Below are 25,800 nucleotides of genomic sequence, written 5' to 3'. Positions count from 1 at the left end.
ACCTTTCCTTGTATAGCAAGACACTAGAAGTGATCAATCTCCTGTGGACTACCAAAGAGGGTGGAGAATGGACTGCCCACTCCCACAACCATTGAAATGCCAGCTATGGCTGTGGGCAGGCCATTCTCTGTCCTCTCCAATAGTCCATGGGGGAGCACTTGGGAGTCGGATCACCAGAGAGGGCAGAGTCCGGACTTGCCACAGCCACAAGTGGTCCATGACAATTCCAATTTTTGCCTCAGTGGTCCACAGGCTTCTAAAGGTTGGGAACCACTGCTAAAGACTTTACAATCTTGGGCTGCAAATATGTAAACAGACATAACCTTAAGATTGTTGTTCTCATTAGGAATGTTTATTTCTTTCCTTTTATTCTCTTTCTCAATAAAGATGTGATTTTGAAACAAAAGCAAACAAATGTCAAATCCTTTCTTTTTGCTGCTGTCATTTTGGTTCTGAAATTCTGCCAAACTGAAAATTTCCATTCAGAGTGGCTGGCGCAGGTTGACTACCTTTTCTTACATACATATGCTTTTTTCTTCTTCTTCAAAAGTAGTGGAAATTTCATAAAACACCTGGAGTTCTGTGTACCACATTTTGAGACGTGCTGCCTTTGTAGATCTCCCTGTCACAAGAAAGCATCAGAGATGAAACAAAACACCCCCATTATCAGTTACCCCCCCAAAAAAGAGGTACTAGTCAATTAGTCCCTCACTGAACCCCAAAACACAGTTCAAAGGCTACAATCAACAGTGTATGAGATCTTCTGCCTTTGTCTTCCTTCAGAACAAATGGTGGTATCTTCTGTTAAGTAGATGTTTCTTTGGCTTTCCACTTTCCTTGTACAGTATAGTCCAAGTGATGTAAAAGACAGTAAATATTATGTTATAGATCACTTATCTTGGTCTCCCTACAAACACCCACTAGGAATTCAAACACACCAGTGGATGGCTGGATCATCTCTGCAGTATGTGGCTTCCCAGACTTAGCAATGAACAATGAAATATTGTATGATGCGCTCAAACCATCAGTGTTTTGTCATGAAGCATTGCAAAGCCTGCTTGACAGTGTTGGCTGCTTTTGAAATTTGTCACAAAGTGATTGAAAAAAAAAAAATCATGTTCTTGTCTGCCTTTCAAAATGTGCCTTCTTCAAATGTTCAATCAGCCTGGAAGGCTCCATTGCCTCATTAGAAGTTCTTATTGCCTATTAGAGCACGCACCACATGATCCCTGAACAGTTTTTATCCCACAGCCATAATTACGTTGAATAAGGTGATATAGTTGTTGCCATGCTCCTGGGCATTATGGTCTGTTATACTGTTTTTATATTATGATGCATGTTGTATAGAATGTGTGGGTGAGTGTGTAGAGTGTGATTGTTGGAATTGTAGTATATATTGATGCTTGTATCTCAAAGGTGCATAAATTTTGTTGTGCTGTAGCACAATGACAATAAAGTTACTACTACTACTACAACTACTACTACTACTACTACAATTCCAAGACCTTTCTCACATAGAAGGCACATTGGCAGCTGCTAGTCGGTGCTGGTATAAATCCATACTTCAGATATTCCAAACTATATTTACGTTTCTTCTTTGATTTTTCTGCTTCAATGAAAAGAGGCGAAAACACACACAATGATGACAGTTTCTCAAAAGGTGGTATACTGGTCTGACTAGAGCTCTGGTGGTTCATTTACTGAGAATTTCAATAGTTTCCACAAATTTCAGCACTATGCAGAGGCCGAGTGAAATTTCCTAGCATAATGCCATAATCCCACCAGCTCTGGTACCCCCCCCCCCGCATTCCCTTGCCTTTTAGCACCACCCCAGGCAATCCTACCACCCCCAAGGGGTGATACTACCCACTTTGTGAACCACTGAGCTAGAGGAATGGGAAATGGCCATTCAAATTACACTGTAACAACCTTTGTGCTTCTGAGTCCCCTCCCCACTATCCAGAAACATATCTGGAGGGGGGAGGGCAAAACACTAAGGGCACAACGCTGAGGTGCCCTTGGGCTGGTGTAAGTCCCTTGCGCCGGCCCAGGAGGGTCGCAAATGTGCCGTAAGGCACGTTTGTGCCTCCTCGTGTGTTGGCTAGGCCAGAGTGCGGAGGCTGAATTCAGCCTCTGTGCCAATGGAGGGACCAAGACTTGCGTCGGCAGACGGGGTGGATGGGGAGGAAGTGGGAGGAAGGCATTCTGGGGCAAACGGAGGGTGGGCGGGCAAGCTGGGAGTGGGAGGTGGGGCTGGGACCTAGCAGTTATGCCAAATCTCAACCCCATTCCCCAAGCAGCATGGAGCAGCTTCAAGTCACTCTTCTCTCTCTTCAGGAAGTGGTGCAAGTCCTAGGAAACACATAGGGGCTGCAGTGGTTTACTTGGGGTAAGGGAAAGCGTTTCCCCTTACCTTCGGCTGAGCCACTGTGGTGCCTTATCTCATTCTGGATACAGTGCAAGCCTCCTGGTTTACCTGTTCCAGCACAAGACAGGATTGAGCCCTAAGTCACTGGTCCCAGGACAGATTCTTGGGGCACACCGCTTTTCACCTCTCTCCATTGTGAAAATTGCCCATTGACACCCACTCTCTGTTTCCTGGTCTTCAACCTGGTCATTCAAAGTAAGGGAATGTTTGTTCCCTTACCTCAGAGCTGCATTGCCCTTATGTCAGTGCCGAAAAGCACTGACATAAGGGGTTAGGATTGCGCCCTTAGTGTTTTGCCCTCCCTGCAGGAATGCCACTGCTACTATCTCCAAGTGCAATATTATTTAACCTTCACTAGTGTCAATTTCTTGAATCCTCTCAGAGATGGAGATATTCTGTTTGGGTCCAAGTAAGTAGGTTGGTTAAGATGGTGCTTTTTGCACATGTGTATGTGGTGCTGGGTACATGGCAGGAAAGCATGCCCCAGTCCAGTCTTGTGGCATTTTGAATTGGGCTAAGGGCAGGGAAGGCTCAAGTGACACAGGGAAAAGGCCAATCTTTGGTTTATAAGAGCACTTATTCCCCTACTCTGCCAGACTCTAGCTGGCTGGTTTATCTGAAGCCATACCTTTCTTCTGCATTCTGGGAAATTTCATGCTGGGGTTGCATGCACCATGCTTGGGTTACCAAATCTGAACCTGTAAACAAGCCATCACAAAAGAGGTGTTTTCAATCTCAGCTTCCCTCACCAACCTCATTGCAAACTTAATCAAGATGTTTTATATATATAGTAATTGAGACTTGTGCCTCAATTTGAGACTTGGGTCAGTAATCAAGGAGTTCTCTGCCACACCCTTTGCAGGGTTATGAGAGAGACACCCATCTTGAAGTAGGGAATGTGGGCATCAAGCCACAAAATAAGGGTCCTTGACAAGCTAACCCCACAATAGGCTCTGTGCTTCCCTATGGGATTTTGGATATAAAAAGTAGAGTCCCAGACCTCCATTGTACTCCATCTTTGTCTGGTTTTTGCTCCTGTGACTCACTGGTGCGCCCCCATTTCCCTTGTTTCTGTGTCAGTCGGCATCAATTACAGGAATCAAACTGCTGCCTTATTTTCAAGCCTTGCCCCCTTCTTCCTCACACCTTTACTTTGAGCTCTGCTGTAAACAGCTGCTCCTTTGCAAACACCACACAAGTGCCTGTTTCTCCCCCCCCCCCAAGTCTTGGGAAAGCAATCTCAGTTCCCTTGCCTTGCTTCACCTGCTATGGCAGAGCATCTCTGAGTTCGCTTTTCAAGTTCATTTCTGCCTTTCTCTCCCCCCCCCCCCCCATTTGAACCAAGAGATTGCTGTGTCTTGGCATCCGAATACCACGACTTCTGCAAAACTAGAAGCTTGCCTCAGGAACTATGGATCAGTGGCCTCTGGCAACTCTGACCATTGGCCTACAAAGCCCCTCAATCTTCTGTGCCTTGTGTACAGTCATATCAAAGGCACACTTACAGCATAATCTTATGCATGACTACTCAGAAGTAAGCACTGTTGTGCTAATTAGACTTACTCCCAGGAATGTGTGTATATGTAGGATTGTTGCCTTAGGGATCTGTCTTTCCTCTCTTATGTATAAGTGGTTTGTGTGTATGTAATTATGAATCTAGGATGCCAAAATCTATCTTTTACCATCTAAGTAGTAAGCCTAGAGAGTCACCCCATCCTGTTCAGCTGAACCATGAGCCACTGCATGAGGTCTCTGGACTTGTAAAAGATTTCTACCATGTATGCATGTTTGAAAAGCACACCACAAATGACTGGGACACAATAAAAAGGAGATGCAAATGTCCAGGGACACCAATGACTAGGATGCATTTGACCAGGACACAATTGTCCAGGGCGCAAATACCCTAGTACCTCTTCAGACACAGGTAAGAAAGGGTGGCAAGTTCATGGACATCCACTGGTCTTCACAGTCAAGTGAAGATTTGAATTCAGATGAACCTGGTTCAAGGCTGACACTATAACCACTATACCGCATGGCACTCTGGTCCCAATGCCCAATATTTAGACTTTGTTCAACTCCTATATTGCATTTTTGAAGTAGAAAGAAGTGCTCCCAAGAGCGAAGGGCATTTACCCTTGCTAGGTGTACTGCTATACCCTTGGAATTGTTGTTTGGCAGTTTCAGAGGGATTTCCCTTGAGGAAAAACTCTGCTCTCGTGCATTGGGTTGTATGGAATCACTCTACCATACGCTATTTTACTGCCCATTGTATCAGGACCTACTGTCCTGCTATCTTACTCCAATCCTGGACACCCATTCGGGCTGGAATGACTTGGTTAAAACTTAGTATATTCTTAGGGGGTGGATTCGGGGTTATCAGAGGTTGTGGCCAAGCGCAGTGGTTCCCAACTGTTGATATTTTGCTAAGATATCTGATTTTAACATATGATAGGGGTGGATTTGGTTTGTTAATTGTGAAGTTTATGTAAATTTATTATGCCAATACTGGTTCTGATATTGATATTGAAGTACTCCTTTTGCTCCTAAAAACATAAATCTGAAATCTAGCACCTTCTTGCAGCAATAGACTCAAAAAGTTCTTCCCATTTGCCATCCACAGCTCCTCAAGGATACCTTACACTGAAACGTAGAACCTGGGTCTTGGTTTCTTGAGTGACTAATTCCAACTATCATATTAGTTAGATTTTTTTAAATGTTGGTCTCCATACAGGGAAGGTTGCATACATTAACTGAGTTTTGGTTGCAAGATTTTGGTCCAAGCAGCTTGCAACTGTTATGAGGCTTTGGCTCCAGAGGGGATTGAAAGTAAAAGAATCACATTGGTTACATTGAATGTGTGTGTTTCCTGGCACAAGTGGGGTGGGGGGAAATCCCTTGAAGTTGCATCAACAGTAGTAGCATTTACTAGCCATGGTGGATCGAGGCTGCAATCCTACCCACATTTACCTGGGAGTAAGTTCGATTGACTCTAATGGAACTTACTTCTGAGTAGACATGCCTAGGATTGGGCTGTCAGGCTGCAACCCTATCCACATTTACTTGGTAGTAAGTTCCAATGACTGTAATGGGACTTACTTCTGAGTAGACACGCATAGAATTGGGTTCTAAGGCTGCATCCCTACCCACATTTCCCTGGGAGTAAGTTCCATTGACTATAATGGGAGTTACTTCTGAGTAGACCTGCACAGGATTGGGCTGTAGATCTACTCGATCGCTGGTAGATTTTCCCAGCCTGTCTGGGAAGCACTGTCAGCGCTGAGATTCCCCCTCGATCCAGCTCCAGGATTCTTCCCTGGACGCCGTCAACTCCGAGAGGAGGAACCAGGACCCCGTTCGAGTCCCTCGGCAGAATCCGCCTGGATGGATCCAGCTTTTCCCTTTTTCCCGAAGGGGGCGAGAGAGAAGGAGGCAGCCCTGATTGACATGCAAGAAATCTGATCCTGTGAAAGACCCCGGGAGCCAATGGGAGGCAGGAGATCCATCAGTTGGGATTGGAGGCCCCTGGAGGAGAAGGCGAGGAAGAGCCACCGAGTCCCCAACGCTGTCAGTGGCGCTGGGCGCTTGCAAAGGGGGGAAGCGCTGGGCAGTCATTAATGTTTGCATTCAATTGGGAGCGACTTTTTTTTTTTGCGGGGGGGGGGGGCTGTTTTTTTTCTCTTCCCCGCAGCCGATCATCCTGCTGGCACGTTCAGGTGGGTTCTTTGCAGCAACTTTGTTCCCCCCCCCATCTCTCCGGCTGGTGCTTACGTAGCGCCGGTGGTGGTGTTGCAACAAGGTAGCTCAGCCGTGCGCCTCTGTGTCTCCCTCCCTCCCGCTCCCCGTCTGTCTCTTTGCTCCCCGTTAGGTGCAACGCCGAGCCCTGGGGGTGCGCCCGTCCTCGTCCTGCACACGTGTACGAATGAGTGGGGCGAGTGGGGACCCAGATCTCTCCAGGGACACAACGGGCATGTCAATGCGCAGCGTGGATCGCTTGCAAAGAAAGTCCCCCCCCCCTTCCTCTGGCTTGTCTTTTCCGGCTCTTGCTTCTAACCCAGGGGGAAGGCAGCGGAAAGGGAGGGCTCGCTTTTTATGAATGGGACTCTTGGAGGATCATTAGCTATGCAAATACAGGCAGTTCATTCATGATTTTTTTTTTCCCCCCCCAAAATCTAAAAGCCATCTTGTGTTGTTGTTGTTGTTGTTGTTGTTTGTTTTTTAGGCTGCTTGGAGGTTTCACCTGGAGGAGGAGATCTCTCTCAGTCCAATGTCCAGAAAATCATCACCATCACCATCATAAAAAAATCACTCTGCTGAAATCTGCAGGATGGATGGCTTTTATGACCAGCAAGTGCCTTACACGGTCACTGTTGTGAGTGATCAGTTCTAAAGTTGTTGCTTCAACTGGGATCTGGGTGGTGGTGGGGGGGTCTGAGGGCAAAATGGGAGGGGGGCAAAGAGTCTTTTGTGGAGGGAATTGATCTTCCTGTGCCCTGCTTACAAGATGGAATTTAAAAAAAAAATGTAATAAATTCTCCTTTTTCTCCCAAAGACCAAAAGCTTGGCCGGATGGAAACAAAAAAAATCACATTTTCATGGTGGAAGCAGAGAGAAGTCATAGTTCCTGCTTGCAAAGTTTCTGGCCATGTGTTTTTGCCTGCCATCCTGGGAAGACAACTCCTGGGAAGAGTTGAGGAAGCCAGTTCATTTCTAAAAGCATTTTTTCTTACAAATAAGATTTTTTTTTTTTTTAAAGCAGCTGGCTCCTCTCCTCCTCTCACTTGTTCTCCTAACTGGCTTTTAAATGAAAGGTTGACTTAAAAAAAAATACTCCTGTGTAGGTGTGAAGGCTGCAAGCTGCTAAAAATATACCCTCTGCTTAATACTTTGGAGCCTTGCAATGAATAGGCGCCTGTACAGAGAGGTGTGTTTGGGTAGACAAAGTGAGGGCACAGATATTCCACCCTGAATAAAAATAATCCTGTTGGGAACCCTTGGTTTGAAATTAGCAGGTGTGCAATAGAAAAAGCCCCCCCTTCTTTTCTTTGAGGCATTACATATACAGTATTTTTTAAAATACTGATCGTAAAGGTCGTCACCCTCCTTTTCTCCTTTTAAAGTAACCAATCTTTTCTATTTGTAGAATCCCTGTGGGAGAAACTGTAATGAGCGACCAACAAATGTCAGGAAAAGAAAATTCATTAACCGAGATCTGGCTCATGACTCAGAAGGTGAGGATGGTGTGGGGGGGGGGGAGCAGGGACAAGTTGTTTTTGGTGCCCCCCCCCAAAAAACACCAAGATGCCTTACAATGTGCTTCAATGTGATTTTGGTGTGGTTCCTCCCCCCCCCTTTTTTTGGTTCTCTTTCCTCCTGGGCTCTCTTGTCTACATCTATTTATAGAAATGAGACAAGAAAACCACATTTCACGAGGTGACATGAGCTGACAAAAGCGATTTGCTGCTGTGCTGTCCGTGACTCACCCTCGCTGTGTTAGGTATTGCTGCTCTGAAGGGACATAAATAATGTCACACACACCTGAAGTGAGAGTTGAGCAAGTCTTGGCACCATGGCTCCTGAAAGGGTGCGTGCAGCTCCTTTACACTAAGGCCTTGCTGGCCTTGTCCCTGAACACGTTCCCTTGTGGTGCCGGTGACATCACAGCTTAGCAAGAAACTGAACTCTGCCACAAAGCACTTACCAAATCAAGAATGAAACATAAGATTTGCTGACCCGGTCAGAGGCCTGTGTGTATGGTTCTCTGCCGTGGTAGCCACAGTACAGTACTGGCAACACTAGGCAAAGCGAAGAGTGAGGTGGGGTGCTTAACCCAGTCTTTGTGAGCTAGACTTTAACCCTTAGAGGTGACTTGCACTACTAGGTTCCACAGAGGTTTGTAGCAGTGCACAGTTGTTTCCATGTGGCTTGCATGGAATTGCTACGTCAGCCCCGCTTGCTAGATCGCTTTCTATGCTCCCCCCCCCCCGGCTTGCTAGATAGTTCCATATGATGCCTGCATTTGGCTCAGGTGGATGTATGCACACCTGCACAACTTTTCTTGAGACTGCACACTAAAGCCCTGTGGGAATGTGGGAGCCTCCGAGTGTCATTTGGAAATGGAGATAACAGCCATTTTCTAAGAGCACCTGCAGTCGACTCCCAAACCTCCTCGGTCTGAACTGAGAACCTTCTTCAGCAACTCCCACCAACCTGCAGGGAAGGATCTGTAATAACTTGGAAAGTGAGTATCTCTGAATATAAAAACTCTCCTATCCATTATGGAATCACTGCTGCCTGGTGATAATTTCAAAAACGTCTTTGCTCATTGAAGTGACTGCTTACTTGTGAGTCTCAAACTAGAATTACGTAAGTTCAAATGTGAGTGTTGGATTCAAATCCTGCATCAGGCTTGGACTCTGGTATGCTTTAGTGGAAATGTATACTACTTCAAGTGTTACACATCAGAAACTGGGACAAACCTGTGCAGCTGTCTGTGCAAGGACTGATGGAGCAGGCCTGTAGTCATCTTAAGAGGCGAGATAGCATAGGCAAATAAAAAGTTAACTGAATTTGTGGTTGCATAGACATTCTGTACCATATGTGCAAGTTAGCTGAAAGAGCACTGATTATTATTGCTGGGATTGATAGTAAAAGAAAAGCACTCAGTCACATATGTTTCTTGATGAATTATTCTTAAGATGCTTCTACATGACGTTTCCAGTTTTGCCATTTTGGCAAGATTAGATAAAATAGAATTAACAAATATTGGGGGGAGGGGAGAGGGGAGAGAGAGAGAGAGAGAAACAAATGTGAGTTTTCTTAAAAATGGAAAAAAAGGTACTAGCCCCTTACGCATCTTTTTCTCTTTTCTTAGAACTCTTTCAAGATCTGAGCCAATTACAGGAGACATGGCTTGCAGAAGGTAAGGGGGAAAAGTCTTGGGGGGGGGGAGAGAGAAAAAAAGAAAAAAAAACAACTCTGGAGGAGAAAGGAAGGGGGAGAGGGAGGAAAAGTCCTGAACTTGCTGTCTTAATGTTCAGCCCAATTAATTGAGCTCTAAAAAAGCCACCTCATGTGTCATGAATACATTAGAGCCTCTGATGAGTTTGTCTTTGGGGACTGTGGGGCTGCTCTATCCAGTGTCATCACAAATTACCAGGAGAAATTGCTTCCAGCTCACAATCACATCTGCTTTTGGCAAGAACTAATGCACCAAGACTTCAAGTTCCAAGCCTCTGTTCAGATTTTAATTGCAATTGATCAGGTTTATATTATTGTACCTCAAGAGACTGCACACAGCCAGAACTGGGCTTGCTCTTTCCTTTAGAGCAGTGCGTACAATTGTTTGGTGTTCTGGTGGAAGTACTTTTCTGATGGCAGAATATAGTTTCTCTGGGTTCATCGGGACGGGATGCTTCAAGATTTAAGTGCAAGCGTCTTCTTTCCACCTTGCTCACAGCACAGAACATTAGGTGTGTAATCGAGTACTTCAGCAGCCAGGAGGTTTATTTCTTCATTTTGTGAGGCTTTTGGGGAAAAAAGGGGAGAGAGAGAGAGAGAAAGAGAGAGAGAGAGAGAGAAATTGCTGTTTGTTTTTTCCTCTTGTGTCTCTTATGATAACTTGAAATCTGAAGCTGTTTCTCTGAACTACTGACAGGTTTTAAGAAAAGATATTTAAGAAAAGATCTCTGCAGTACTTGTGATATTGAAGTTGAATAGATGTGAATTTTTGTTTGAGTAGAGTGAGATGTTGTTTAAAGGAAGTTTTTCTAAGGCAGGAGAAGTTTCTTCCAAGCCGAGGAATATTTTTCTAACAAATGTTAGGGGTGTGTGTGTGTGTGTGTGTTTGTTTCTGTGTCACATTTGGCTATTTTAAAACTTGTCTATTTCCAGCATGAAGATGATTTAATATAGATTCTCTGCATTCTTTGTTATCTTTTGTTTGTTTGTTTTTTGTTTTAAACTTTTGCCTAGAAATTTAAGGCTGAATTAAATCTTATTCAGATAAAACCAAATCTATTCATGTATTCTGGTTTGTACGCTTTGGGTATTCATAGAGTTTTTTATTCTTATCTCTTACTGAATGTGCATTATTGTTTATTGAATGGACATTCTGTTTCTTTCGGAGAGGAAAAGCAGTAGGGAGAGCTGAATGTGCTTGCTTAATGTAGAAAAGAGGAAATGCTGTCATGGTATAGGCTGACTAGCTTTTTGATATCTCTCCATCTAGTTTGCCAAGTAGCGAGCATAGAGTGTTAGTGGTTTCCTTCCTTTTTTCTAATGTCTTTCTCTTAGTCATGCTTTTATATCCAGCACTAATCAGGAGAGATCAGACACTCTACATGCACAGAGGTGGTAAACTTTAAATGGGAAAGGACTTGTCATGGGCTCTCCTGCAGAGACTTCCCCTTTAAAATGCGGCTCAAGGTAACTCAGTGAAGACCTGTGATTATATTCCAGTTTTTATTCATCTTTATAAACCAGAAGATTGGCAACACTTTTAACACTGTGTAAAGGGGGGGTTTAAGTTAAAATTTGAGTGATGCAAGATTTAAAAAAAAAAAAACCAAATCAAAAACAGTTTGTGGATAACCTGGTAATGTCTGGGTGCTGGGTAATAAGTTTTGAGTTCAGTGTTCCTGCTGTTGAAACACTTCTTTTAAAATTCTTTTTAATATTGTCAATGTCCCAAAACTTTTTCAAGACATATGCATCCAGGGGAATGGAGAATTTGGTAAACTTAAATAGCAAACTCCCATGTTCCTGAAATATATGATTACCACTGAGTGCTGTTACGGAAGTGTTCAGGTATACTATTGCAACCCTTGCTTTTTGGAATGCATTTAAATATTGGTTTCTGAGCATGTACAGAGGAGAGGAGAGAAGGAAGGAAATGCCAAGTTCTTTTGAAGCTACAACTTCACAATCACTTTTTGTACCTCAAAAGAAAAATAGTGCAAACTTTCCGGAAAAATCTGTTGGGAATGCCACAGTCTACTGTCACTGCAGGTCCACCGGGTCTGTCTTTAGTCATGAATCTGATCTTGAAATGTAGTCCTGTTTATCTATCCACTACTTGATTTGTCTTTTTATGTCCTCTGGAATCTTCATAAAGTTAGGACACTGCCAAATTGGCAGCCTTGCAATTTTTTACTTATTTATTTTCATGATGCTCTGTAGTCAGGAAAGTGGCATGTCATTTTGACCGCCCCCCCCACCTATTTTTACTTAGTGCAATAGTACCTCACATGATTCTCCTCTGAGTTCAAAACTCCTGCTGGGTAGTAACCAGGACAGAAAAATCTGCTTATTGCATGCAACATGCTTAACTCTCTGGATATAAAGAATTGAGGGGGTGGGGAAGAGAAAGAATTGTCTTTAATAGTTGAGACGCTTCAGCTGCATATTTATCACTATCCCTATTCTTCTCTTGAGAATGTTGCTTAAAATGAGTAATCATAAACAGTCTATTCTCTTTTCAGCTTTTGCACAAAAGTGCCATTGGAAACAATGGGATTTACATATGTATTGGAGGTAGCAAATAATTCAAAGTGGTGAATAGAAACAGGCCATTTTACTTTGTCGCTGTTGTCTAATGTTCACTCTGTTAAACCCTGAATGTCACATTCAAAAATATGTTGCTAGGATTCATGAGTGTTTGACAAAACTTTTTCCCCTTCTGCATGACTTGTAATAAGGGACAGGATAAAATAATTACCAACCTCAGTGGAAAACAGCTATTTATTTTGATAGCCATGTTGAGGTTTAAAATGAAAGAAGCAATCAATATTGGGGTATAAAATATGATAGGCTGTTAATTATTTCCTAATTTAGTAAAGCATTGATATTGCTTCCTAACTCCTTACACGGACACAGGTCAATACTTTACAGGTGTCAGTTCTTCTTGTGCATGTTTCCAAGAGTTCCTTTGAAACTGATGGAACTTTCTTTCAAGTAATAGGTTTTAGGAGTGCCATAGTAGGTTTTTAGGTATCATAATATTTAGTTTTTCTTGATGTGATGCCACGATGGCTCCATTTTGATCCTGAATACTATGACTCCTCGAGTGCATCTGTAGATGTTGCATTAAGTTGTTCCGAGCAAACAGAAGTTAACCATTGACTTGAAATAATCAGCTCAAATATGAATGTAATGTATTTTTCATTATGGAATCTCCTGCTGTTTATTCTGTAACAAAAAAGAAGAAAATAACTGATGCTGAAAGCCCTGCTGTGTTATGGTAGAAACACTTTGTGGCTGAAGGGGGGGGGGGAAGCTAAAAGGGAAGTATGTTTAAATCCTTTTTGAACATGTTAAGAAGAATAAAGTGACTATGTTCACCCCCTTTTTTCTGTTTAATGTCACTATTGATTTGACAAAATGTCATCTGGATTTTAATGTAGACGAATCTGTTATTAATCAAAAGGACAGGTGAAGGAATGGTTTCATTCCTTCCATCTTCCCCATTCAAGATGGCACAGAATATCCTGATAATAAGGAATTGATTTCTTTAAAGTATGCTGATGCTACAGGAGTCATTGTCAACTTTGGTGAATGAACTTTGAAAAAGGAGTGTGTATTTGATCTCCTGCCACTCACAGAGTTTGTCTGTTTCATTGGCAGCAATGAATCCTGGCTCTCTTTGGAATGAAACTAATAATTGTTGCCAGTATAAGCCAAGCCCCCCCCCCCCCAATTGTGCAAATTTTCATTTCAGTCAGAAGGCAATATATGATTGCCTAGGTATTCAGAAGCTGTTGATCAGGTGATTTCTCTCCCCCCCCCCCCTTCTCCAGGAGTCAGGAAAATTGAGGTGATTTTTAGCAACGAAGAAATCTGGCTTTGTATCGTGTTGTTTCAGTGTAGAAAAACATGATCCCACTTAGGAAACAGAATCATCAATCTCTCTATGCAATGATTTAATAGGATTTTGGAATGACCATTGTGTGGCTAAATTCCCAGAAGCAATGTTGGGACGGTAGGTTTAGCACGCAGGTTTACTTTTCACTTTTTGGGGCTCTGGAGGCTGTGACTTCCTGACCTTGGCAAGAGGAAGATACCTGGAGCCAGACTTGGTCCCCCAAAGTAGCAATGTTGTGGTTTATGGCAAAATGTTTGTAACACTTCTGGATGGTTCAGGGAGCAGACAAAATAACTTTGTGTCATTGTTGGACAGCAACTGACAAACCATTTTGTACCTATTTACCGACTAGCTTCTGGGCTGGTTATAGGTTCTGGACTGTACTTTTCAAAAGTATCATGAATTACATGCCTTCGTTAGTTCAGTTGACATGCAAGAGTGAGGGTTCTTAAGAACTGTTCGCACCGAGCATGCGGTGGTGGTGGTAGCCCATTTCCTAATACATTCAGAAGATGCAAAATGTGCAGTATTCTTCTTGTCCAGCTATTTTTCTAATATTAGTCAGACATCTGGAAGGAAGCAATGCTTAATTGATTTACTACATTTCCGCCACTGAATAGCCTCTTGGTTTCAGAATCAACATACTTGTTTCTAGTTTGAATTATATCTTTTTTCCAAAGCTGTGTGTGTGTTAGCTCCATTAAGGAAATACCTAATCCTGGATAATCTGAAATCACTGGTATATCTAGTCTTAATGGGCTGCCAAAACCTGAAGAGGAAGTTGTACCGGAAATGTTTTGCCCTACTCTGTAGAAAGTTGTTTAAACAAGAAAGGGGCTATAAATAGCAGTTTTTCCTCTAATCCACCTTTTCTTTCGCCTAATGTCCCCCCCCCCCTCTTTTCTTTTGTGGATTCTGAACTTTTTCTTTTGGCAAGCACCTTGTACCAGCTTCTCGGTTTCCGTGACTTTTCGTGTGTTAAGTTTGTTCCTCAGTCAGGCCTGTGCTATATCTGAGACGACGCAGTGCCACGGATGTGTTTATGTAAAAAGTTCAAGTTTATTCTGTTCTCTTTCTATTGGGGTGTGACATGAAAAGATTGTGGTTGGGGCTGTTATGGTTCTGGGCTGGAAGTTGTTTTTTTGTGAATGGAGTTCTGACTGCTTGTCTTGAAGAATTGCTGAGCAGATCAGCTGTCTCATTCACTAGCAGAAAGAATGACTCACACATCTTCTGCCTTGTTTGGCTGCAGGTCATTGTTATAGTGGATAGAGCTGGTTTTAATTAAATATCAACTCCTTTTGTATGGGCTGGTGCCGAATTCTCCCTCCTCCGTCTTCCCCCCCCCCCATACTTCTTGTTTTGTTTGCCAGTGAAGAAAGTAAACCGATCGTCAGTTTATGGCTGCATTTTCCAGCCTTTTTCTAGCTTGCTTAATACATGAAATATCAGAATGTTTCTCTTCTCCCTAAGTAAGACATTCAGATTTCTTTCTTTTAGTATTAAAACATAAGTGTGAAGTATTTCAGTGCTTAATTTAAAAAACCCAATCCTACACGCATGTCTACTCAGAACTAACTCCCATGATAGTTGATGGGGCTTACTCCCAGGTAGGTGTGGATAGGATTGGAGCCTAAAATGAGATCTGACATTGCTTGCTTGGGAGTCAGGGAGTCCCACTGTATTCAGCAGGGCTTACTTTTGAGTAAACCTGTGTCTCTAAATGTTTCCAAGTAGCCAATTTTAACTAAGCAAGGAATTTTTTTAAAAAAAGTAAACATTTGATATATCCTTGTCAAGATCATAATTAACACATTTGTTGCCTTTCCAACCACCCAAGGGAGATGGTGAGAAGATGGTGGGGGTGGAGGAGGAGGAAAAGCATTTGGCAATAATCGGGCTTAAGCAAAGAACAGATGTTAGGAGTCAGAGAATTGATGGCAACTTGTCTATTAATGCAGAATGAATCGTACAGAGCTCCCCCCCCCCACCTGTATAACCAGTATTACCAATTGCTGAAGCTTTCTTGAAATGCTTTTGGTATTTATTTTTTCTCAGTCTCTTTAATTAAATACTGTAGTGTGGGGGAACAGTCTCATTCTTTAAGGTGACCATTTACAGGCTTCAAATATTCTTCTCTCCCCCTCCCCATGTTATCATCTGTGTCCAACAAACGTATTCAGTGATGCCCCCCCCCGCCACTGTCACAATATTCAAAACCTCTGTAGCTTTTGTGACAGTCTAGCAGAATTGCTGTGTTGGCCCTGACAAGAAAAAGAGGAAATGAATGATATCTAAATGTGTCTGCAGTTAGAGTACTCCAAAGTCATATTTTTCTTTTCAGACATTCAAATTTACGTTCCGGTTAACTGTGCACTTGCTGGTCTGACTTGTAAGTCCTTCAGGGCTGGGGTAAAAAAAGTCTTTTGGAGTCTTGACAGCCATTCTGTGCAGGGCTGAAGAGTCTCTTCTTCGGGGCGGGGATGGTTGGACATGAGTGACTGTATCTTGTTCCCAAGTAAGTTGTCGATCTTGTGCCATTCTTTCAAGAAGTTTATTACTTCCTGTAATTCTAATGCTCACTCTATATTCTGTCAGTAACTCTCTTGTTTGTAACATTAAAGTCAGATATGATTACTTACTTATGTTTGCCATTATGATAGTGAATACATGTCCAAAGGTGGAGACGTCACATCCCAGAAGAAGCATAAAATGTCGGAACGGGTTCCAGTCCTTGTGTTTTAATTTACACAAGACAGGATTAAATAAATGCTGAATTTAAGCTCCTCTTCCTGCAAAGTTTGTAAATTGCAACGTGAAATTTTTTTTTTTAAACCCTTATATAGGTTAATTGGCAGGTGTCCTCTTCCCCCCTCCTTTGTTTGACTGTGGATTTTCCCATTTTATAAATATTTACTGTGAAACATACCTGTGGGTCCCTTCATGCCGATCATCCCTTCATGCTGAATGTGGCATTATGACTTTGAAGTCCAGAGACAACATATGCAGATGTTATAGAATGAGTGCTAAGAGCGAGTGCTGACAATTCTCTGTCCTTTGGGAGGGAAAGTTGAATCTTTTGCTATACATGCCGAACCTTTTGCTGAATCTACGACTACATATGTCTTGCTGAGTAGTTATACTTGCAGGGTGTACACACTTTTGGTTCATGTGTATAAAGAGAGCTGCCAAATGGGCTACATTTTTCAATTAGTATATATACAGCACTTTACTACAAATTTCTGCAGTACTTGAAGCACATGTGAATGTCTTTAACCAAGATCGATGTTCTTTTGTGATTGTTTTTAAAAGAACTACATAAAAGTAGTTTCTTCCTTTTTCGTTTTCATCTTAAAATATGCTCTGTACTCCCAGATTAGTGGAGAATGAAGATCCAGGAGTTTGAGTTGTTTCCAATGCTGTGAGTTACACTGATGTGTAGCAAGTTTGGGGTGTAAAATGTATGCCGGTTTTTACATTTGTGCAGTTTAATAGTCAATCTTGGAACTTTCACAAATGCATCAATTTCCTTCTGTGCCTTTTTCAGAATGGCAGTTGAATTTTTTCATCCCTTCCTATTTATCTGCTGTTCTGAAGGAAACCACTTGTCAAATGCTGGTGTTGAGTTCTCTTTCTGGCTTGTGAATCAGAATGGTAGAGATGCTACAGTGTGAGAATCCAAGTTCAGGTTCCCAGTGGCACAGTCCAGGCGGAACCTCTCTGTCTGAACCTACTTTACAAAGTTGCTATGAGACTTGAATGTGGCTCTGAGATCTTTGAAGGAAAAGCAGGCTCTCAACAGTGAGGGGCATTGTGTTTGATGGGGGGGAAGGAGAAAGTTAACCCATCATATGTACACCTGGAATTAAACTGATTTTAAATAGAATTGGAGTGGTGTTTGGTCTTCTATAATAATAATAATAATAATAATAATAATAATAGAGTAACTTGGTGCAAAAGATGCAGTGATGTATCAAGTACTTTACTAGTTGCTGAGCAGCAGATCTGTTGCTTCTTCATAGTGTACAAGTGTATGAATATAGTCAGGCTTCCATGTTTCCACTATTAAAGCCATAGACACAGTGGTACTTTCACAAATTCCATAAACTGTTTGCCATTAAAGGGTAGTGGTTTATGACTGTGATACATTTTTCTCTGAAACATGTTAGCGGGTGAGGTCTGTATAGCTATCCTTTTATATGGTCATCGTAGCAGCTGCATAGATTGTTGCCTTCATCTCAAACTACTTCAGTTTGAGTCAAATTCAGTCTCATGATGTATAGTGAATAAAGCAATAAGCAAGTGATGATGGTGTGGGTATGATCTAAAAACTGGGATCAAGATCTGAGCATCCATGAAACAAATTCCATTAGCCCGGGAGCCATTAGACATGGCTGATTCATTAAACAGCAGCACCTTGTACTTCATGGCACACTGTTTGTGAAACAGAGGGGAGTTTTGAAAGCGGATTGTGACATGGTATGAGAACCAGCTGATTTTTCTCTCTCTCACTCACTCACTCACTCACTCACTCACATACACAAAACTAGGGTAACCCAACCCCCTCATTTGAGCCTAAACAGTTCTTTGGAGCCCAGCCTTAGTAAACAACTTCCCACTTTTCTTTCTTGACCTGTGGAGATTAATTTCATCGTGCATTTTTTTCTACAGTATTATCTTGACTTTTGTGCATAATTTTTATTAACCTTAATGAGTGTGTGCATGCGTCTTGTGTTAGATGATATTAAGATGAAAAGCCTGATATATTATCTTGATTCTGTGATCACTTGTTAATGCTGTGATAGTTGAGTCATTTGTTCTTCTTTTGCTGTGTATGTGTGTATGAGGAGTGAAAACCAGGATTGGCTTTTGCTGCTTGAAGAAAAATTATAGGGTATAGTTGCATCTTCTATAGCTTTAACATCTGTCTTGCTTTTAGATGGACATTAATCCTCATTAAGATTAGATTGTATACCCACCATTGGTTTTCCTATTATATGAGTAGAGGCCAAGAACGGCTTTAATCATGAAACAAAATAATTTCCTCTGACATGTACATTTTGGATCACCAATAAACCCTTGGGAGAGAACTCTAGTTGTCATACTAGGGTTACAATCCTGTACACCCTTAACTAGGAGTTAGTCCCATTTGACACAGTGGGATTTATTTCTAAATAAGCATGCATAGGATGACCAGGTGCAATAGGTTGGTTGAACCAGAGAGAAATGTTGGACAGTGAAGCCTCTTTGATTTGGTTTGATTAGGTGAAATGTCATTTGGCTTTTCCCCTCCCAGTCCCGACTCTCACACTGGCCGTGGTTTTGCGTCAAGCATCCATAAATCCACTCACTAGCTCACCAGGGGTGAATGCTTCCAGGTCCTTCTGGCTTGAAGGACATGTAGCACCACACAGACTACATTGTCAGAGATCTTGTTTCCTCTGCCATCCTTGAGAAGTTAAGAAATGACAGGAGTCCCTTCTCAACAGCTGAAGAGGATCCTTCTATTTTTTATTGCCTCCATATCCCAGTTCACATGGCAGATAATCTGATGAAAGAGAGGGCATTGGTGGCAACCATAAAATAATTGCTGACTAGTAAGCCAAGTCAACATTTGTAGAACCCTGATTTGTATCCATAGTGGAAAGATAAGGAGGCCACAGGAACCAAAACAATAAAACTGGACAAAAAGTTGTAGTTGTTCTATCACCAGCAGGTTTTATATTTGACCTTTTTCACCCACTGTGTGTTGAGTGGTGCTCAGTTGGAAACAAGCTTGCCTTGGTGTCAATAGACATAACTCAGCTAACAGATTTTGGTCCAGAGATGTTGACAGCTGAAAAATGCAGCAGGGATATAAATGTTGTGTAATTTTTGTGTGTGTGCTTGTTTTGTAAGCTGCTTCAAGAACTTTTTATGTTGAAAGGTGGAATACAAAGTAACTCAAATACTTGGACTCATTGAGAGTGGCTTCCAAGTACCAAAAAATGCATAAGAAGAAACCCTTGATTGTATACAGCGCCAATAGAATTTAGAGAAGTGAAATTTTGTATTCTAGCTTCGCTTCTTCAGCAGCCAATTTCGTTTAGATGACTTTGAAGCCACTTCGGTGGATGCAGAGTGAATCCTTGTTAATCCTAGCGTTGCTTAGGTTTCTTTGTAGAAACCACCTTAATATGTAATCTAAATTGTGAATGTTTAAAAGGCATTCTGATTTCAGAGGCATGTAGCCAAGTTCCCATCTGTGTTAAAATAAAAAATAATTGGAACTGTTTTTGAATGAGCAGCCTGGAGTTCTTGGTACAACTAAAATTGGTTTAGATCTGTCCTCTAATTTCACACCATTGAAAATGAAATATCTCTCTCTCACTCTTTTCCATCTTACTTAATTAATATCCCTTGCCTTCTTTTCACAGTAGCATTGTTCTGTCCATAAAATGCGACAACTGTTCATAGGTAATGATTTGAAAAGGCTTCCCTGGGCTTGTGCGTACCTTATATTTCACCTTTTGGTTGCTGTATCAAGTGATACCCTTCATCTATCATTCTGTAGATGCAGTCTTGTCTCTAAAGTTGGCTGGATGCAAGCTCAAACCTGATGTGGGTAACTGCTACCTGCCTTTAGTTCTTATGCGTGGGTGGCTGGCTTGGCAAATCTCTGACGACTGTTTTTACTGAACTAAATCCTGCAGTGTTCTAATATGTGCCCAACCTTTTATAAGTTAATATTCGGTGGTTTGAAAAGGAAAAATAAAAGGCTCCAGGTTAGCATTCTGCATTTTGTGCTGAATTTCCAACTTCATTTTCTGTTTGGTTTTTGTGTGTAATTTTGACTTTTTGCCTTTGATTTGGCTCCAGTTACTCCAAAGAGCTATAATTGGGTGTTGTTTTTTTTGGCGTGGGTTTTTTCATTTTTTTGGTGGCTTGTATATGTTAATCCTTTTCTTTCTGTTTTTCCCCCGTCTTCAGCTCAGGTACCTGACAATGATGAGCAGTTTGTGCCAGACTACCAGGCTGAGAGTTGTAAGTATAGTATAGCTCACCGTCTTCCTTTAACTTTTTTTCTTCTCCTTTTCCTTTTAAAAATAAATAAATGTTTTCAATGTCTTTGCTTGTGTGTATCGAGTAGTCGTATGATAATTGTGGCTGGCAGTTCGTGACATTACCATAAAATCCCATGGAGAAGATAATTGCTGACCTGGCAAAGTTCAGTTTGATTATCGAAGGGGATCTCATTTCTCCTGCGTTCGTGTGTTTGTCTTCACAGTCTAGTATTGAGGGTTGTTTTGGGAGAATGTGGAAATGGTGTATTCTTCTAACAAAATGGGAAACTCAGTTTGAGAGCCTGATCCTACTATCTCCTATGTCTGTTGGCACAAAGGAATTCCCCCCTTTTTTTGTTTAAATCTAGCAAACAGAACCAACTTTGTCTCCTGCTTCTCGCTATTTATTTATTAGATTTGTATTCTGCCTTTCTCCCCGAAGGGCACCCAAGGCGGCTATGTCACCTGCCACCATTGGTGGTGCTTTGCCAGTGCTGGATAAACAATCTGCCTGACATAGCAGGGCTACACCTGGATCCATTAGGACAGTGGTGCTCAAAGTGGTGGGTCGCGAGCCTTCATAGGAACAAAAAAAAAGGGTCATTTCCCCTTAAGGGGAGTGACCCAGTAATGGATGCCATGGTGATGCCACAGTTGTTGCAGTGCCGTGGGCACCCAGAGGCTTGCCAGCCTACCTGAGGGGGGTCTGCAAGCCTTGGAGAGGGTCAGTGAGGCCCTTAGCCTCCTCTGCGGGTCTCCCCCAAGCTTTGTTTCACTCCATTCTGAAGGTTGGAGTGACTAGCAGTAAACCCGAAGTAAACAGGAAGTTGTTCCGACCTTCAGATTGGAGTGAAACAAACTTGGGGGAGACCCACAGAGGGGGCTGCAGGCCTCCCGGATCCTCTCCAAGGCTTGCAGGCCCCCTCAGGTAGGTTGGCAAGCCTCTGGGTGCCTGTGGCTCCGCGATTGCTGAGGCACCACTGGGGCACATCCCTCCTCCAAGTTCCTGCCCCCACAATTGCTTACAGTGGTTCTCAGATTCCCAGTGAGTTTGAGAATCACTTCATTAGGGACAAAGTTGAGTTTGGAGGAGTTGGAATGCCAATCTTGGTACCATGAGCTGTCTCCAACAGCCCAATTCTTTGTGGAGACAGTGTGTTGGATACAGGGCCACTGGTGTGATGTCCACTTCCTCCAACGCGCTGTCTTATCGGAGAGGCTGGTTGAGACAAGTGGGAAGAGGAATACTTACCAAAAGTGTTCTGGCCACTTCCTATGGGACTTCAGAGCTATGCTACCTGTGCTGCTGGCATAACTCTGGACATACTCGCTGGGGGCATGTCCAACCTAGGACGGGGGTTTGGAATCCAGTCACCACTGGTTTCGTCTTGTCCTGCCCCACTCCCTGCCCCTTTCCCACCTTTCTACTGACAGGACTGTGCCGGCGACTGGTCTGTGCCCCACTGCTGGTGTCAGGTGGCTTTTTGGCTGCTACGCTGATGGCTCTGGAACAGCCACCAGTGAAGAGGCTTCTGTGATCCTATGGCCATCTTTGTGCTGGTGTACCTGGCAGTATGCCAGTGTTTCCCGGCCATAAGATTAGACCATAAGAATCATGAGTATCTAGTATTGGCAATTAGTTGTACTAACAGGGTATTTATGAAATAAGTGGGATCTTGTGTAGCATTCCACTGTCGTCATCACAGTGCAAACACAGTTACTGAAACTCTGAACAAAATTGGGATATCAGATGTACTTTTAAACTGTTTATGGATATCTTGGTGAGCTTCATGCACAACTTGGAAATAAACACTGACCTTGATTTGGTAGTTTTAAATGAACTTTGTATAGACTGTCCATTGAAGGCCTAGTTCACACAACTGACAAACACCCCATTCATTTCATTATCTCATCATTGTGGCTTTTAATCCCTGTTGGCTGCTTAACTGTGACTAGTGATGAAAGTACCACCTAATGATGGTAAGCATAAAGTGATGGACTATCATTTGATTACATGTGAATAAAGTGAAAGTAGGAATTAAACCTGTGTCAGAAATGTTCTTGGACCTTTGGTACTGCAGCAGCTTACTTGTGATTAATCTCTGTAGTCCGGTCCAATCGTCCCATTCTCTCAGTTGGCCCTGTAAATGGAAGCTGGAAAAGATGGCTGGCGCACTGGCAATATTTGTATCCTGAACTATGACTTCACAGTCTCCTTGCAAGCATATGTATTGCTTTTTCCCAGTCATTTCTGTTTGGTTGGGATTTCTTGCCTGACTGTTCTGGGGTTTCCTTGCCTTTATGGTATCCAAACTTACTTCTTGGATCCGATATCCAGACATGAAGCCTTGTTATCAAGGGTGCAGCAGATACATTGTGTTAAACAATGAAGTACTCACTGTTCCCTCAGGAAGCATGCATGGTTGCTAAGGAAAGTATGAATGGAAATTTGTGGTGAATGTGTCAAGAACTTCTTTTGCCAGGGCCCATAAGGCATCCCCATGGGCAGTTAGGGTCTTGATCCTTGACTGGGTAGACCAGTTCTTCCCAAAGCATTGGTTGCATTTGAGAAGGTTAAATGATTTTTTCAGAAAAGTTTAGCAATTTAGGCTTCAACCCTATCCAACTTTCCAGTGCTGATGCAGCCGTGCCAACGGGTTGTGTGCTGCAACCTGCAATGGGGGTTTGTGTGTCACAGAGGCCTCCTCAAGGTAAGGGAACATTTGTTCTCTCACCTCAGACCTGCATTGTGGCTGCATCAGTGCTGGAAAGTTGGATAGAATTGGGTCCATAAGTTTCTGAAGTTCATATTTTAGAGCACAGGTTGTCTTAAGTGAAGGGGCAAAGCAGCTAGACGCTCCTTTCCCTACTGACGTGAAATTAAGATTAGACAAAATAAGACACAGTTGTTGAATCATTCCTTATCAGAGGCAGGCAGACCCATAGAAAGGTAGTGACAGGACTGCATTTTTCCATGCAATTCTTCTGATAATTTTGAAAGTGGAATTGGAGAATTCCTTCTTGGATCCGATATCCAGATACAAAGCCTTGTTATCAAGGGTGCAGCAGATACATTGTGTTAAACAATGAGGTACTCACTGTTCTCTCAGGAAGCATGCATGGTTGCTAAGGAAAGCCTGATGGGCTTTCACTCAGCCTGATGGGGCACCAGTAGTTTATATAAAGAGTGGGATGGGCAGTTCAAGGCTGCCTGCTTTTAATAACTAAAAAGAGACACATGAAATATATATAATTTCAGCTGAAATTACGTAATAGTTCTTGGCCATCCTGAAGTTTGTGAGGGGAGGGAGAGGGGAGAGAGAGAGAGTGGTCGTTGTAGGACTCCTACGTTGGCTCTATCACCACCCATATTTCAAGGCTCCTTTTCATGATTTTATAGACTACTGGTGACATTCTCTCACTTTTTTATGATGAAAGAGTTTTGTGAAAGTCCTCTTCTCCCAGCAAATTCACAAATTACCACAGACTGAAAATAACTACAAACATCCCTTTCAGGATATGGTAATATGATATCTACCAAGGCTGTATGTGCATTTCTCAAGACCACTTTATCAAGTGAAAAATCAGACTTCCACTTCAGACTGGCATAATTCTTTCTAAACAGCCTACATTTTCTCTAAGAGAAGATAAAAGACTTAAAAGTAAGTGGACCATAATTTCGCTGGAGGCACGGTCCCTAGTCAGATGCTTTCTTTTAATGTTCTTCACTGGTTATACAGATTGTATGGTCAAGCTATGAGTCCTACAGGACTCTTAATCAAGCAGCTGGTAAGCAAAAAGAGCCTAATTCAATTCTGCAAAAAATTCTGCAGTTATCATTCCATTTCTCCAGAAAGTAAGTATGGCAATCCCAGTCATTCAGCTTGGTCTTCTTTCTCAAAATGGATTTCGCCAGTAACATTTCCTTATCTCAACATACTATATAACTGATTAAAAAAATTGCTCAAATAAACTATTGATCAAGCATTGTAACCTTTTTGAAATCAAGTGCCTGTTCATTTAAAAATGAAGGTGTTGTAAAGTGGCATGGGACATGTTATTGGCATGTAAGCTGTATGGTTAAATAGCCTCTAAGCCCTTTGCAAGACAGGACCCCATTTTTTGATTAATGTGGTGAAACACAAAGTATTAGTTTGAAATGGAATTGAGATCAGAATGTGTGTTTAACTAAGGGCGCAATCCTAACCAACTTTCCAGCACTGGCATAGCTGTGCCAGTGGGGCATGTGCTGCATCCTGCAGTTGGGGGGCACTCACGGAGGCCTCCTCCAGGTAAGGGAATGTTTGTTGCATTGCATTGCCCTCCTCGGTGCTAGAAAGTTGGTTACTTTCCAGAGAAATGTTTTCCCATAGCAACTTTATTTTTATACAAGCCCCTCCCTTGTTTTTTTTTCTCCCCTGCCCTTCTTTGCAGTTTGTACATAAGAACATAAGAACATAAGAACAGCCCCACTGGATCAGGCCATAGGCCCATCTAGTCCAGCTTCCTGTATCTCACAGCGGCCCACCAAATGCCCCAGGGAGCACACCAGATAACAAGAGACCTCATCCTGGTGCTCTCCCCTACATCTGGCATTCTGACTTAACCCATTCCTAAAATCAGGAGGTTGCGCATACACATCATGGCTTGTACCCCATAATGGATTTTTCCTCCAGAAACTCGTCCAATCCCCTTTTAAAGGCGTCTAGGCTAGACGCCAGCACCACATCCTGTGGCAAGGAGTTCCACAGACCGACCACGCGCTGAGTAAAGAAATATTTTCTTTTGTCTGTCCTAACCCGCCCAACACTCAATTTTAGTGGATGTCCCCTGGTTCTGGTATTATGTGAGAGTGTAAAGAGCATCTCCCTATCCACTCTGTCCATCCCCTGCATAATTTTGTATGTCTCAATCATGTCCCCCCTCAAGCGTCTCTTTTCTAGGCTGAAGAGGCCCAAACGCCGTAGCCTTTCCTCATAAGGAAGGTGCCCCAGCCCCGTAATCATCTTAGTCGCTCTCTTTTGCACCTTTTCCATTTCCACTATGTCTTTTTTGAGATGCGGCGACCAGAACTGGACACAATACTCCAGGTGTGGCCTTACCATCGATTTGTACAACGGCATTATAATACTAGCCGTTTTGTTCTCAATACCCTTCCTAATGATCCCAAGCATAGAATTGGCCTTCTTCACTGCCACCGCACATTGGGTCGACACTTTCATCGACCTGTCCACCACCACCCCAAGATCTCTCTCCTGATCTGTCACAGACAGCTCAGAACCCATCAGCCTATATCTAAAGTTTTGATTTTTTGCCCCAATGTGCATGACTTTACACTTACTGACATTGAAGCGCATCTGCCATTTTGTTGCCCATTCTGCCAGTCTGGAGAGATCCTTCTGGAGCTCCTCACAATCACTTCTGGTCTTTACCACTCGGAAAAGTTTGGTGTCGTCTGCAAACTTAGCCAC

At 42.6% G+C, this 25,800-nt stretch overlaps 1 protein-coding gene across 1 annotated transcript in view; it reads left to right on the top strand.

Annotated features, from left to right (window-relative positions):
• The first annotated feature begins 6,083 nt into the window (after positions 1–6,083).
• Positions 6,084–25,800, top strand: part of ETV1 (ETS variant transcription factor 1) — a 104,664-nt gene continuing 84,947 nt past the window's right edge. The window contains exons 1-5 of the mRNA XM_066628328.1: positions 6,084–6,141; positions 6,648–6,797; positions 7,569–7,656; positions 9,300–9,347; positions 20,256–20,309. Coding sequence (XP_066484425.1) covers positions 6,753–6,797; positions 7,569–7,656; positions 9,300–9,347; positions 20,256–20,309 — 235 coding nt within the window. The 5' untranslated portion in view covers positions 6,084–6,141; positions 6,648–6,752. The remainder of the gene's footprint in view (positions 6,142–6,647; positions 6,798–7,568; positions 7,657–9,299; positions 9,348–20,255; positions 20,310–25,800) is intronic.

This window comes from Tiliqua scincoides, chromosome 5, assembly GCF_035046505.1.
Source record: "Tiliqua scincoides isolate rTilSci1 chromosome 5, rTilSci1.hap2, whole genome shotgun sequence".
Lineage (NCBI taxonomy): Eukaryota > Metazoa > Chordata > Lepidosauria > Squamata > Scincidae > Tiliqua > Tiliqua scincoides.
Note: the sequence above shows the minus strand (reverse complement) of the source record. Positions and strands in the feature narration are given on the sequence as shown.